This window comes from Haliaeetus albicilla, chromosome 2 (genome assembly GCF_947461875.1).
Source record: "Haliaeetus albicilla chromosome 2, bHalAlb1.1, whole genome shotgun sequence".
Classification (NCBI taxonomy): Eukaryota; Metazoa; Chordata; class Aves; order Accipitriformes; family Accipitridae; genus Haliaeetus; species Haliaeetus albicilla.
In genome coordinates, this window is record NC_091484.1 from 72,987,139 (window position 1) to 73,000,150 (window position 13,012).

The window sequence follows — 13,012 nt, forward strand, 5'->3', positions numbered from 1 at the left end:
CGCAGGCGAGCATCCCTTGAGTCACGTCAACCCCAGGGTCACGGATGAACATCCCCTGAATCACGTCGACCCAGCCACCCGCCCCCATTTCAAAAAACCAAAACCAAACCACCAACCTATAAAAAGACAGGCCCTTTAAAAACAAACAAACACCCGCCTCCCTACAGTGACCGGTCTTTCGGGAATCCCAGGCGGCTCTGGGCCGAGGAGGGACTCGAACCCGCGAACCCAGCGCACCTGGACTCCACCCCGCCCTCCCGGGGGGGGGGGCTGAACCACGCATGCGCAGAGCCGCCGGCCGGCCTGCGAGGCTGCTCTCGGGGGGCGACGGCAACGCGCTTGCGCAGTAACTGCTGCCGGCCTGGAGCGGGAGCCGCGGCCCCCTCCCCCAGCCGCGCCATGGCTGACGCGTTCCGGAGGGCGGAGTCGGGCACTCAGGTGAGGCGCTGCGCTCCCCCCCCCCCCCCCCCCCCCCCGGGTTCCCCTCAGCCGTGGGGCGCCGGGGAGGGTGAGGCGAGGCCGCAGCCCGGGAAAGGGGAAGCGCCGGGCGCTCCCCTCCGCCCGCCCCGAGGGGGTTGGGGACGGAGCGAAGCTCCGTCCCCAACCCCCTCGGGGCGGGCGGAGGGGAGCGCCCGGCGCCCGCGGAGCCTCCCGGAGGGACGTTGTGTGAGAGGAAGGGGAGGGGGGGAGCCGCGCCGCAGAGCCGCGCCCTCCCGCCTCCGCCGCCCTTCCCCCTCCCGTTGCTTCCTCCTCCTCCTCCTCGTCCTCTGTGTGAGGGCGGGGAGCGGGGCTCCGTCAGCCCGGCGCTGCGGGAAGGCACCCCCCCGAGGGATCGCCTCACGCTGAGGGGAGCTGCGGGGGCGGAGGGCGGGAAGCACCGCCCGGGGGTGTTGGTTCGCCCTGAAACACTTCGGTGTTGCTGGAGGGTTTTGTCGGCGGGTGGCTGGCTGAGGGAGCTGGCTTCGGCTAGGATAAGGGTGGCGTGGGTCTGTGTCCTGCCTTTGTGTGCCCGGCTGCGGCTCTGGGACTCGGGTTGAATGCCTGCCATGGGGCTTTCTTGCAGCGCGGGGCGGGTTATTCAGGTGTTGGCAGTAATTCCTTTATCAGTGTTTTCTTCGCTATGTTGGAGTGGATGCGGTAGGGAAGAAGAGCTGTGAGGAAGGGTTGGTTTAAATAAACAGTATGGAAGGTGAAGTTGCTTTCCTGTTCTTTGCAGAAAAAGGGTTTTGAGTTTGGGGGTTTTGTTGGTTGGTCGGTCTTTTTTTTCTCTGCTGGGTGGTTTATTTGTTAGTGACTTGTCCTTGCAGTCAGCAAGTTAATTACTTGGGAGGTTTGTATGTTACTGTATCAGAATATGCCGAGTAGTGCACATAAAAGCATAGAAACGTGATAATGTTTCTTGTTAAAGCTCCGTGTTTTTTCAGTGGGACTTGAGTTCTTAAGCCCTTTTGACACTTAAAAAAAATAGTAACAGCTGTCCACTGTCGGCAAATATATACATATTAAGGACATGAGTTGTGCTCTGTGTCCACGTGAGTAAATGCATTTATTTGTCCACATGAGCGGTGCACAACAAGGAATGCACATGGCAGCAACTGCCCATGATGGAAGGGATAACCAAACCTGAATGAGGGAGGAATTGATAACTGATGGGTTAAAAAAGGTTAATGTATGAGTACATCATCCAGAAAAAATGGTAAAAGCCCTTGAAACAGACAATACTTAATTTAAAACAATACCTCCTCAAATAGCCTCATGCGTAAGATCAGGTTTTACTGAGAGTTAGACTGAGACCGCAGTCTTGTACTCTTATTATTGAATATAATTAATACAACAAATTAGAGCTTCTCACTAAACACCTCTGGTATATCACAATAAAATAAATGATAAATTGCTTGCATATGTCTTCATGCCCAAAGTTTACAAAAGCTCAGTCAGAGCGGTTATAGTGGTTGAAAATTAAATTTTGTCTCATACTCGAGATAGGTTTGTATGTGTAAATAGCCTGTAGGTTAGCTCACAGCCTCTAACAGAGCTTTATTTAATTTGAATTTCTTTAACATTTTAATGAAGTAATATCTCATTCCTGACAAGACGTACATGTATGCTTACATTTATGCATAGCTTTACTGAAACCAATATAGTATAAGCATATAATGTATTAGTCAGTGGGACTGTCCATATGCATATTTCTTTATTAAAAAGATGAAATTGATAAATTATAAAAGACATAGTTGAAATATTTGAGTCCCATCAGCCTTGTCATTAATGAAATTGAACCCAACTGTTGCCTGACTCTTGCTGTATAGCTTGTTTTCTACACGTAACTGCACATATGTGCAGTTTCTTGCTAGCATAATTATACTTGTGAAGAACACCTAAGAGCAAAGACCTACCGCTAGCAGGTTGCTAAAAGGTGGTATTTTGTGTAAAAGATAAAAAGAGCATTATGAACGAAGAAACTAGCATCTACAGTTAAACTATAGAGTCTGAAGTCTCCAATATGTGATTTGGAATTGTTTTGATTTTTTTTTTTTTCTTTCCAAGCTCTTCACACTCAAAGGCTCTTTTCAGCAGTGCTGTGCTGCTGTCTTCTGTACACTGTCCATGACAAAGCCTGGGACGCCTGATGTCCACCATCCAGATCACCCTTTAAATGCTGTAGATTCCCTGCCCCCCCGCCCCCGCCGCCCCATTTTACAGAAGAAAATGTTAGAAGGCAAAATGGAAATGCTTCCCCTGGAAGAGGGCCAAGGTGGCTTTTGCCCATTTGGAAAAACCCGCGTTGTCCCTGTCTTTCATATTGGCAGAGGTGAGGGATGCCTGTCTGGTGTCTCATCTCAGCTTTGCTTCTGTCACTTCTGCTGTAGTGTGGACAAACCTTTGTTAGATATGAGGGAAAATTGTTAGCTGTTTCTGCCAGGAACCCCGTTGCTCCCAGCGTGACACTAATGAGGCAAGTGCCTTTGGAGATTCTGCTTCAGAACTCGGAAGTAAATACAAGTTTGATAAAAACACAGGTGTGCTATCATCAGCAAATTACCATAAATTACCTACATGAGCAGTGCTCAGAGTAAGCACCTGTAGTTATTTAAAATGAATATATAAACTTGTCATTTAAATAACCGCAGAATCATATTTAAACGATAGCGATCAATCCACTGTGTATTTCCAAAGCTGTAGCAGTAAGCTTAAAGAGGTGATAGCCTAAGAAGATACAGGAGCTCATCCTTTCCAGAAGAAATAAACTGTAGAGGATGTATTCATTAGCGTACAAATAAATTCGAGAACAGGAGGCTGCAGAAGTGTGTTTAGACCAGCAGTAGTTGTGAGTCCCGGCCCCAGCAGTGCCTATAATCAAGCTCCGGTGATCGCTGAGTGCCAGAGCGGTGCTTCCTTTGCTAAGAAGTGAAAAGCATCAGAAAGCAGCAGCCTGTGGTGGTTTTCCTGTTTCTCTTGACTTCCACTGCCGGACAAGGGGGTGAAAGATCCCTGGCCTTTCTCCACAGTGGGTGCAGCCTCTCCTCTCCTTGCCAGGGGCCAGGGCCAGGGCCAGGTGTAGGCAGCCCCTTGCACGGAAGGGCTGCACGTGTAGGGTCTGCGATGGCCCTCTTTGTAGTTGCAAGCTCCTGGCTTATGTGCCCGGAGATATGCTCCTGTATTCCTGTGTATGTATGTCCATCTGGATTTTTGCTTTGTCCAGTTTACAGAACCCTACTGATACCCAAAATATGCAAGAGTTCCCCGTGTGAGTGTTTTCCGCACTGCGCAAATGTGTGAAACATAATGGGAGGATCTGCAGATCCAGAGCAAGGTCAATTCACGTGTTTTTATGGTCGTGGACGTGTTGGAAAACTCTCCTGAATACATGTGAACAGGCAAACAAAGGCAAACACATTGACATTTTGTTAATGGAAGGGAATGTTAAAATGTCAATGAAAATGTCACGCTTAGATTCCCATCGTGACCACTTGAAGTAAATTCAGGGCTATTTAATGGAGTTTTATTCTACTATTAAAGGCAAACACACACACACAACTGTTTAAACAACTTTTAAGAAAATTCAGAGCAAATGTTGCTCATTGATGTGGCAGGGAGGAAAGGCAAGATAAGGCAGTATATGTTTAAAGGTGTGTGCTTGCTGCTCGTTTGGTGACTGGCTTTACGGAGGATGGGGTAAAACTATGTATTCATGTATGTATCGGTATTCATACTGATTTGGTTTTTTTAGCTCGTTAAATGACAGCTGGGTGTCTTGGAGAATGAAATATTTGGCACGAGGGTACGTGTTCTGGCAATGCTCTGAGCACCTTGATAGTGTCCTTTCCCATGTATGTTAATACACATAGCAAATAACAGTTCCAGCACTGGGTGAAATGTTCATTCTTGGTTTACAAATGTGTGCCAGAACTACAAATAACACAAGTTACGTGAATACCTGTCTACTTGCTATGCAAATACCTGTCAATTTAAGAAATTGTCCATGAACTTTGGACTAATTTGTTTTACAATGGAGTTGCTTTACAAAGGGCTTTGGAGGAACTTGCTTTACAAATTCGAGCTTGCTTTAGAAAGGTTTTTGCAGAGCCACTGGTGGCTAATTACTTTTTGATCATTCTTAATCCATAGTCTGTTTGAAAAGTAACTATGATATAATGGGATTGTAGTCCAGAAGAGTCCTATATAACTTTTCAGATGAAATGTACATGTTTTTACTTATAAATGCTCAGAGGAACTGACTCAGGAGACTAATGATGGGTAATGTTTCACCTCTCAACCAGTAGTTTGTTGTGGCAGTGATGGTTATTACAAATTATCTTCTTTCCCTTTGTTCTGTCAATGTTCTGGCAGCACTGCTGTATACCAGAGGCGATCCCTCTTGCTAGTCTACCTATGCAGCTTTTTCTTTTTTTTTAAGCTTTATTTCCCCTAATGTATATCTACTCTTTACTGCCATTGAATCTGTGTGCTAATTGTTTGTAAGGATGGAACCTTCTGTTGCTGTAGTCCAGACTATAGGTTTCCATATGTATTTATGAAAACATTTTAGAAATCAGACTAATCTTTTCATAGGGCTGTCATGGAAAACTCCCAGTTCTCAGAATCCTTTAAATTTGATTCCCAAGGTCCATTATTTTGAGTTAACAGCATGTCTCTTCTGTATTTTCCTTAAAAGCTACTTGCACGACTTGAGGGCAGAAGTTCTCTGAAGAATCTTGAACCTTATCTGTTTGCTGAGGAAGCATCTCCTGTTCACGGTAAAAATGTATCTTTATCCCGTTTATGGAAAAATGCTGATGTAAAATATTTTCAGAACAATATTACAGAGATAAGCATACAAGTAGATCTTTTTGCCCTGGATTCAGAATTGTAATTGTTGATATAGTTTTATGTGAACTAGAAAAAGTGAAATAATGCAAAGTCACCATTCCAAACGTTATTAAATGGACTTTAAAACCTGCATTATGGGTATCAAAACACAGATGTAGGTGAGTAAATACCAAGCATGTTGGTCTGTTTCTAGTAGTTTTACAGAAATTTGTTCTGGATTCTGTCTTAACCTTTTTTTTTAATGAATGGTCTAAAAAACCACCACAAAGTCATAACTGCAGAAGTTTGCAAAAAACTTGAGATTCAATAAATAGCAAAGAGTTCAGTGATATGGAATGGTCTGGATCAGTTAGGAAAAGGGGCATGAGCAAACAGTGTTTTTTCAATAAAGGCAAGTCATCAAGCCACTCAGTCTTGGCCTGAAAAAATCCTGATTATGCTTAGATGGAACTTTGGAAACAATTCCATAATCAACATAGGTACTAATCAGCTGAATGAGTTTGCGGACAATGTTAGGATCAAAATGGCTTATGTAGACCCTCGGTGAATAAATGAGAATATCAAATTGGAGAAATTGGGCTACCTCCCAATGACACTGGTACAACAAGTTTAAGGTAGATTCTTCTAGCAAGAAGTTTTAAGATTAAGACTGGATGTTTTAATGAAAGAAATTACTGAGCTAAACAGAAATTAGCACACTTGGTAATTCCTTGATGATTCAGGAAGTCAGACTGGTTTTCCAGATTGTGTGAAATTTCATGGGTTTCGCAATGGAGGAGACTACTCTGATTACACAAAACTAGAAATGTGTAGTAAAAAAGGTATATGAATGACAAACTGTAAGGATCATGCTGTGAGGTCCTACAGTTGTTGAATGTATGTATGAATGAATAGATTTCATATGAAAAGTATGTGGCTGCAGTGGTTATCAACATACTTGCCTGCAGTTTGAATTCCCACAAATTATAGAAGGTTCAGAAGAAATAGCAGAAAAAGCAATAAAAAGAATTGGGATAATTGGATGAGAGATGATGCTTTGTCTACAAATGCAGTCACTGTGATACTATTCGTGTATTATTTTGCAGCACTTGAGAATACATTAGGGGTTTAGCGATATATGATTCCTGCCCCTGAAAGTTTCAAATACAATATAACAAAGATAAAGGGCAGAGAAATACAGGTAAGCCAGTGCAAACAGAGTAGAGAAGATTATTTAAATACTCTCTATTCTGAATTGCTTTGTTACCCACAAGAAGAATTAAGAACCAGTAGTGAAATTGGTATACACTTCACAAAGCTCCTGAATTCTTAACAATTTTTTTAAGAGATGAGATATTTTTGTTTTGAAAAAATGCAGTAATAGACAATGCTGATCTTTTGGGCTGTTTTTTTTAATGAACTTTACACACAAGAAACAAATGTTCTGGTAGAACAGACTATACGAAGCCTTCCTTGGGGGTCAGTAATTGCCCTTGCTGTCGCATTCCACAGCGTTACATAATTCCATCATCAAATTATCAGCTTTCATTTTAAAGCTATGTAGGTTGTTCATGTCTGTCCAAAGACTGTTCCAGTTCTAAGATGGCTGGAAACCTTCTAAATTCACCCCTGGTTTTTCTGTGCCAGCACAGTCATTGAGCTTCTGAAGCACTTCTATTTTTCTTCTGCTTTTAACAGGTGGCATCAATTGTGATCCAGCTTGGTCATGCTTTTTTGCTGACATTAATGAAGCTGCCTAACATATTAGCACAGAACTTTAGCTATATATACATAAATGGACTTCACCTTTTATTACATTTTTGCTTTGTCTTTTAATACCACAGTATTTATGTGAGTTCATGTGTTATTTAGATGTGTTCTCATTATTCATTCTTAAATCCCTGTTGAAGACCTACCTCTCCATTTGTCATGAACTTGACTTTTAGTAGGTCACTGTGGAATACTGTAATACATTGTCCGTGAAGTCCGTACTGAACAGCTCTTAATCTAAAATGCTATGATTAAAGCAATGCAAAGACCTAAATTATTCTTTTTCCTGATGGTATTTGAAACAATCATATATACAAAGTTTCAATAAAGTATCCAAAGGTTATGTTGTAGTTAAGTGTTCATAACATGTATGTCAGAGTACTATAAAATAGGAACAGCTAACATAGGTACTGCTGTGATATTCTAGTCACTCCTTCTAATTATGATGATATTTAAGAATACATAAGCATATTAATTACATACCATTTAAGCTCTTCTGGAATGGAGCAAAAGTGACACGAGCTTTAAATAATCTTCCACTCTTGCCAGTCATATTTCTCCTATGCCACTGGTATGAAGGTTTGGGTGTCAGTATAAAGCTCTGATGTTCAGCAATAGTATGACACACAACATTAACTTGGAATAAATATTAGGCCTTTCTACTTCACTTATAAATGGTACAAATATTAGTGACAGCTTCTGCACAGTACTGTAAATTACTAGTCCAGTAACTTAAAGGTATCTGATGATGTGAAACCTGCAGAGTTATTGCTGAGTATTCTAATAGCCTGTTTGTAACTGCTGTGTAAGAAAATAGTTTAACCAACATTTGCTAGTATAGTGATTACAGACAAAACTTTAGGCTCTTCTCATTCAAAAGTTAACACTGAATTGATGACCAGGACTGAGGACAATGTTTCAGTTAAAAATATGTTAGTGTTACATAAATATTTATGTTTATGCAACATCATTTAGTTTATTCTGTATGTTACTGCATAGCAGTGGACTATTGTACTCTTTGGTCTGCCCATAGTGGGCCAGTTCAAGCTACCGTGAGCCAAGCAATGTGTTGGGTGACTCCTTGAAACGTACTTCTTGAATTTGTCAGTGCTGAATTTCATATGAAATCATTCTGCTCATCCACCTTGATCTGTTAAATCTTCACAATCTTAAGTCTTTATTAACCCAATTAGTTCGTTTTCTACACATTTTGCCAAGCTAATGGAACATTTGTCTACTGATATGTTTAACATCGGGCAACACCAATTCTAGCAGGATAACTTCCCATTAACTTTCTTCCATGTTAAAGTGTCTGTTCCTACTCTGCCTCTCAGACTGTTTTCATCCTGTGACAGTATCTTTTTACTAGTCCTTTCAAAGTTATTTTAACATTAATGGATGATGCTAGTACTGATCACTAAGTTTCTTCCATGAGTTATTGTGTCAAAGGCTTCTTGAAAACATTGCTGGCCACACTTCCTCCTCTGCTGTGTCATGGCTTGTCCTCTCTGATCCAGAAGGATGAATTTCCCCTCTTATCTTACTCTAACAGCCTGGTTGCTAATTTAATGAAACCCTACATTTATAGATGTTGCTATAAATGGCTTTTGTTTTGCACCCATTCTTCTTGTGGGCAGCCTCTTTGATAATCATGAAGGCACAGGAATCCCCGGCTCTCTTGAGGTTTTTTTACAGTCCAAGCTGTTATTCTTTTCAGAGTAACTTAAGTATTTTGGTCAAACTACAACCCAGATGTGTATCTTGTTCAGCAGTGTTGAACAAACTTGGAAGGGTCCTTAGTTGTCTTGCTGTTAAAATTTATAAGCCACCACCAGAAAAACTCCCCAGAATTATTTTTTTCATTCAACTTAGAATTTTTACTTAAAGTTGTTAGTTCTGCCAATAAAAGCTCATCCAATGTTATTCTGTAACACAGACATCCTGATAGAACATCTTCAAATGGATAAAGTCAAGCACTTATTTCACAGAATAACTTTTTTTGAATCATTACCAAACAGCAGCTCAGGTTTGCCCACTGCTGCTTCTGAGTGACCATATAGAGTTGCTGGTTTTAGTTAAACAAGTCGTATTTTGCTGTAAAGGTAGGTGAAGCAATCTGTATTGCATATTGGCCCAATTCATTTACTGGTTTGGATTCAGAAATGCCAGTCTGGGTGGCAGAATTCTTGTGCCGAAGCCCATGGCAGACAGAAGATCCACTTTGTTTCTTAAGAAGAGGTACCTTATGCAATTGTTCTAAAATATTTCAGTAGATGAAATATGAGGGAATGACCTACTCAGCATGCTTAGGAGGAGTTCTTCCAAGCTGGTATCTTATCCTAACAGGGTGCGGTTCTGTCACTAGCACAGTCGTATGTGACAGCAGAACAGATGCTGGCTGCACGTGGCAGGGTTGCACATTGTGACCTCTGAACAGGAAGAGAAAATGAAGATTTATGTCATAGGAAGTGTAGTCAACTTTCATCTCAAAAGTGGGGAGAGCCATTCAGAACAGATAAGTAAGGGTTTGGGAGGCAATCAAGCTCTTTAATAAATTTCAAAGTATCAGAAATTCATAAAAATGGAATTGCAGTTGTGGAGCAGCAGGAATTTTATTACGGCAAGGCAGGCAGTCTGAATGTCACTGAAATGGATAGAATTGTCGCATCAGGTGTAAATTGCTTTCAACGCTTGCAATGGGTGAAGTAAGAGCTTAGTTCTTCCCCACCACCCTCCACCCCTCATCCCAAGATGCATCTTGACATTATACGCAGTTATGAACAAGGACATCCTCTGGAAGTTGAGTAATGACTTGAAAAACCCTGTTAACTCAGGCAGGCACAAACATGTTTAAGTGAAGTTGCAATTCATTCTCTACTCTTGCATCTCCCCTATGAAAAGGTGTTATGCCATGTGCACTTGCCAAGGCCATAGAAATATCTCACCTTCCTGCAGTTATAGTTGTGAGATTCTCCTTGCTGCATGTCTTTACCCTTCTGCCTAAAATCCAAAATGTCATAAATAAATAATCCAGTTTCTGAAATTAGAAATTTATAAAGAGCATCTAATAAATTAACTTTTTTTAGAGTCTTGCTCTGATATAAGACATCAGAAGACTTAGGAAAAGACTTCAGAGTATCTTGCATTCACATCCAACAAAACACCTGGCTTTCTAGTAAAGCATAATGCTTTTTTTAATTAACATTTTAAATTTATGTGATATGTATTTTATTGACCCACATGGATCAGGCAGTTAGGCTGAGTCCATTTATGGACAGAGATACTTTGCTTCAGACAGTAGAGTCGTTGCTTGGAGTTGAAGGAATCTGTGAGTCCCCCTTGTCAAAAGAAGCAGTTTCATATAATGATGACCACAGAAGAATGTAAGTGCTAAATAAATATACTGGCGTTCTCTTTACCAGTCACAGGTTCCTGTTGGTATCCTGTGACATGTGCAGATACTGAACAAGCATATAGCAGATATGAAATGCTGAAGGACAGTCTGTGCTATAAAAATATATGTGCCAACATGATTTGGCCCTCTTAACGTATCAACTTTTTTTGTTTTGCTTGCCCTCTACTTTTTTATTTATTTCTTAATTTTGTGTGCATATTGTAAATAGATGGTTCCTTAGCCACTTTTGTGTAGCAGCTTCCTTTTCAGCCTTCATCTGCCTGTAATGATATAGATGAAATCCAGTTGCCAACCTTTTGTTGGTATTGGTGTCCTGGATGCTATTGGCAGGGGTTTTTTTCAGCCTTTGTTCCCAGTTGATTTTCTTCAGTTGAGGCCTTTCTTGAAAACTGAAATTTCTCTTGGTAGATGCTAACCAGGATTTGAACAATTTTATGAATATCAAACTTTCTAAAATGCATTTTCCGGTTAGTGGAATAGTGAGTATTGGTTCAGTAAATACTGAAAACTGACTCTGAGCTATAAATGCTGTTACCTGACAACTTGCTGCTTTGTTTTTGAACAGGTGATGTCATTGAATTCCATGGTCCAGAAGGAACAGGAAAAACAGAAATGCTTTATCATCTAATAGCCCGCTGCATCATTCCAAAATCAGGCGGAGGACTGGAAGTAGAAGTCATGTTCATTGATACAGACTACCATTTCGATATGCTTCGTCTAGTTACCATTCTTGAGAACAGATTGGCACAAAGGACGGAAGAAATGATAAAGCAGTGCCTGGGAAGGCTTTTTCTTGTGAACTGCAATACTAGCACTCAGTTACTCCTCACTCTGTACTCTTTAGAAAACATGTTTTGCACTCACCCCTCTCTCTGCCTTTTGATTTTAGATAGCATATCAGCTTTTTATTGGATAGACAGAAGCAATGGAGGGGAGAGTCTTAACTTGCAGGAGATGAATCTGAAGAAATGTGCTAACTTTCTTGAAAAGCTTGTGAGAGAGCATCACTTAGCCCTCTTTGCAACAACACAGACACTTATGCAGAAATCTACAAACTCTGCAGAAAGCTCTTTTCCTTTAAAACTTCAACATGAAACAGATACAGACTACAGACCTTATCTTTGTAAATCATGGCAACAAATGGTAACCCACAGGATATTTTTCTCTAAGCAATGTAATTCTGGCAACAGCAAAGGTTTTACAGTCATTTCTTGCCACCTCAAAAGAAACCATGTAGTAAAATGTTCATTTAGCGTTGCAGAATGTGGAGTTCAGTTTTAACTTCAGTTTGTTTTTTAAATGTGTAACAAATCCTGGTGCTTAAGGCCTGATTAGGTCTAAGTAGTTTTTAGTACCTTTTAAACTAGTTGGTTGTTGCTGGGTGATTAAGAATTTTTGTCACCGTTTTCTTAAAATTTAGTGAAGGGCAGGAAATGGTAACATTTTTGAATTACTGTAGACGTTCAGTCCAAACTAGTGAGGAATGTTGAAATTACTTGTTTGTGCTTAATGCATAAAGAGATTAAATCAAGAAAATTATAACCAAAGACATTTTAAACTCCTAGTATCCTTCAGTAATCTAACCTCCGTGATAATGCAGCCAAATGCACTGACTTCATCTCTGGGTCTTACTGCTTGACACTGCTCCTCTTCCAAGCTACAGAAATAGGAGCCTAGTTGTCCCTGGGGAAGACTGCAAAAAGGCGAGTGTTCGCTCTTTATAAATACTGGTCTTGGTTTATTCCCAGTAGCCTAGGGCATATGAAATGCATTCACGACTTTGCCTGAAGAGGATTCATTTTCACAGCCTGTTAAATAGCGGTAATCCTGACCATGCTTCTCCAAGCTTGCAGCCTCTCTGTTTACGTTAGCACGTGCTTGGAGAAGCAAGGATTGCAGGTGTTTTGACCCTTACAGACATCTGGGTTTGAGGAATCTACAGCCATCATAGAAATGGAGGCCTGATTTCTGTAACTGAAGGAAAACAAGACCCAGTTCTGGGTACCTGTGAGTTTGCGCTGCGTGCAGCAAACAGTTTAGTCTTTGAAAATAATGAAGTGTGGGTTATGGGTTGGTTTGGGTGTGGGGGGTTGTTTTTTGTTGGGTTTTTTTAGATGTATGCACAGACGTACTTTTTTTTTCTCTGCCCTCCCTCATTATTCCCTCCCACTTCTTTCCCTTCCCCCACTCTCTCTAAGAAATCCAGGAATGCCATGCCTCTGGTCTTTACCAATATGTATTTGCCACATGTAGAACATTTGTGTGCAGGATTTGGCATGCAACATGTTGCAATTCTGGCAAAGAAGATTCAGAACTTATGGGAAATGCCCTACAGTTCTGGCAAAGAGTACCATATTATTTATTAACCTAGAGTGCCCTTTGAAAGCTTCAAAGTACTTTACAAGAAAGAAAATTGCACACAGTACATTATTTAATACAAAAACTTACATTAGCTTACAAATTTAAATTACTCAAACAAGGGGAAAATATTTCTCACAGCAATATTCGTTCAGTCAT

General features: G+C 41.0%; 1 protein-coding gene across 1 annotated transcript; it reads left to right on the forward strand.

The window, feature by feature from the left end:
• Nucleotides 1-312: 312 nt before the first annotated feature.
• On the forward strand, nt 313-12,042 carry XRCC2 (X-ray repair cross complementing 2). Its single transcript, XM_069778230.1, has 3 exons — nt 313-438; nt 5,177-5,258; nt 11,061-12,042. Exons 1-3 carry the CDS (start codon nt 400-402, stop codon nt 11,774-11,776), a joined length of 837 nt encoding a protein of 278 aa, XP_069634331.1. The 5' UTR covers nt 313-399; the 3' UTR covers nt 11,777-12,042.
• The last annotated feature ends 970 nt before the right edge of the window (nt 12,043-13,012 follow it).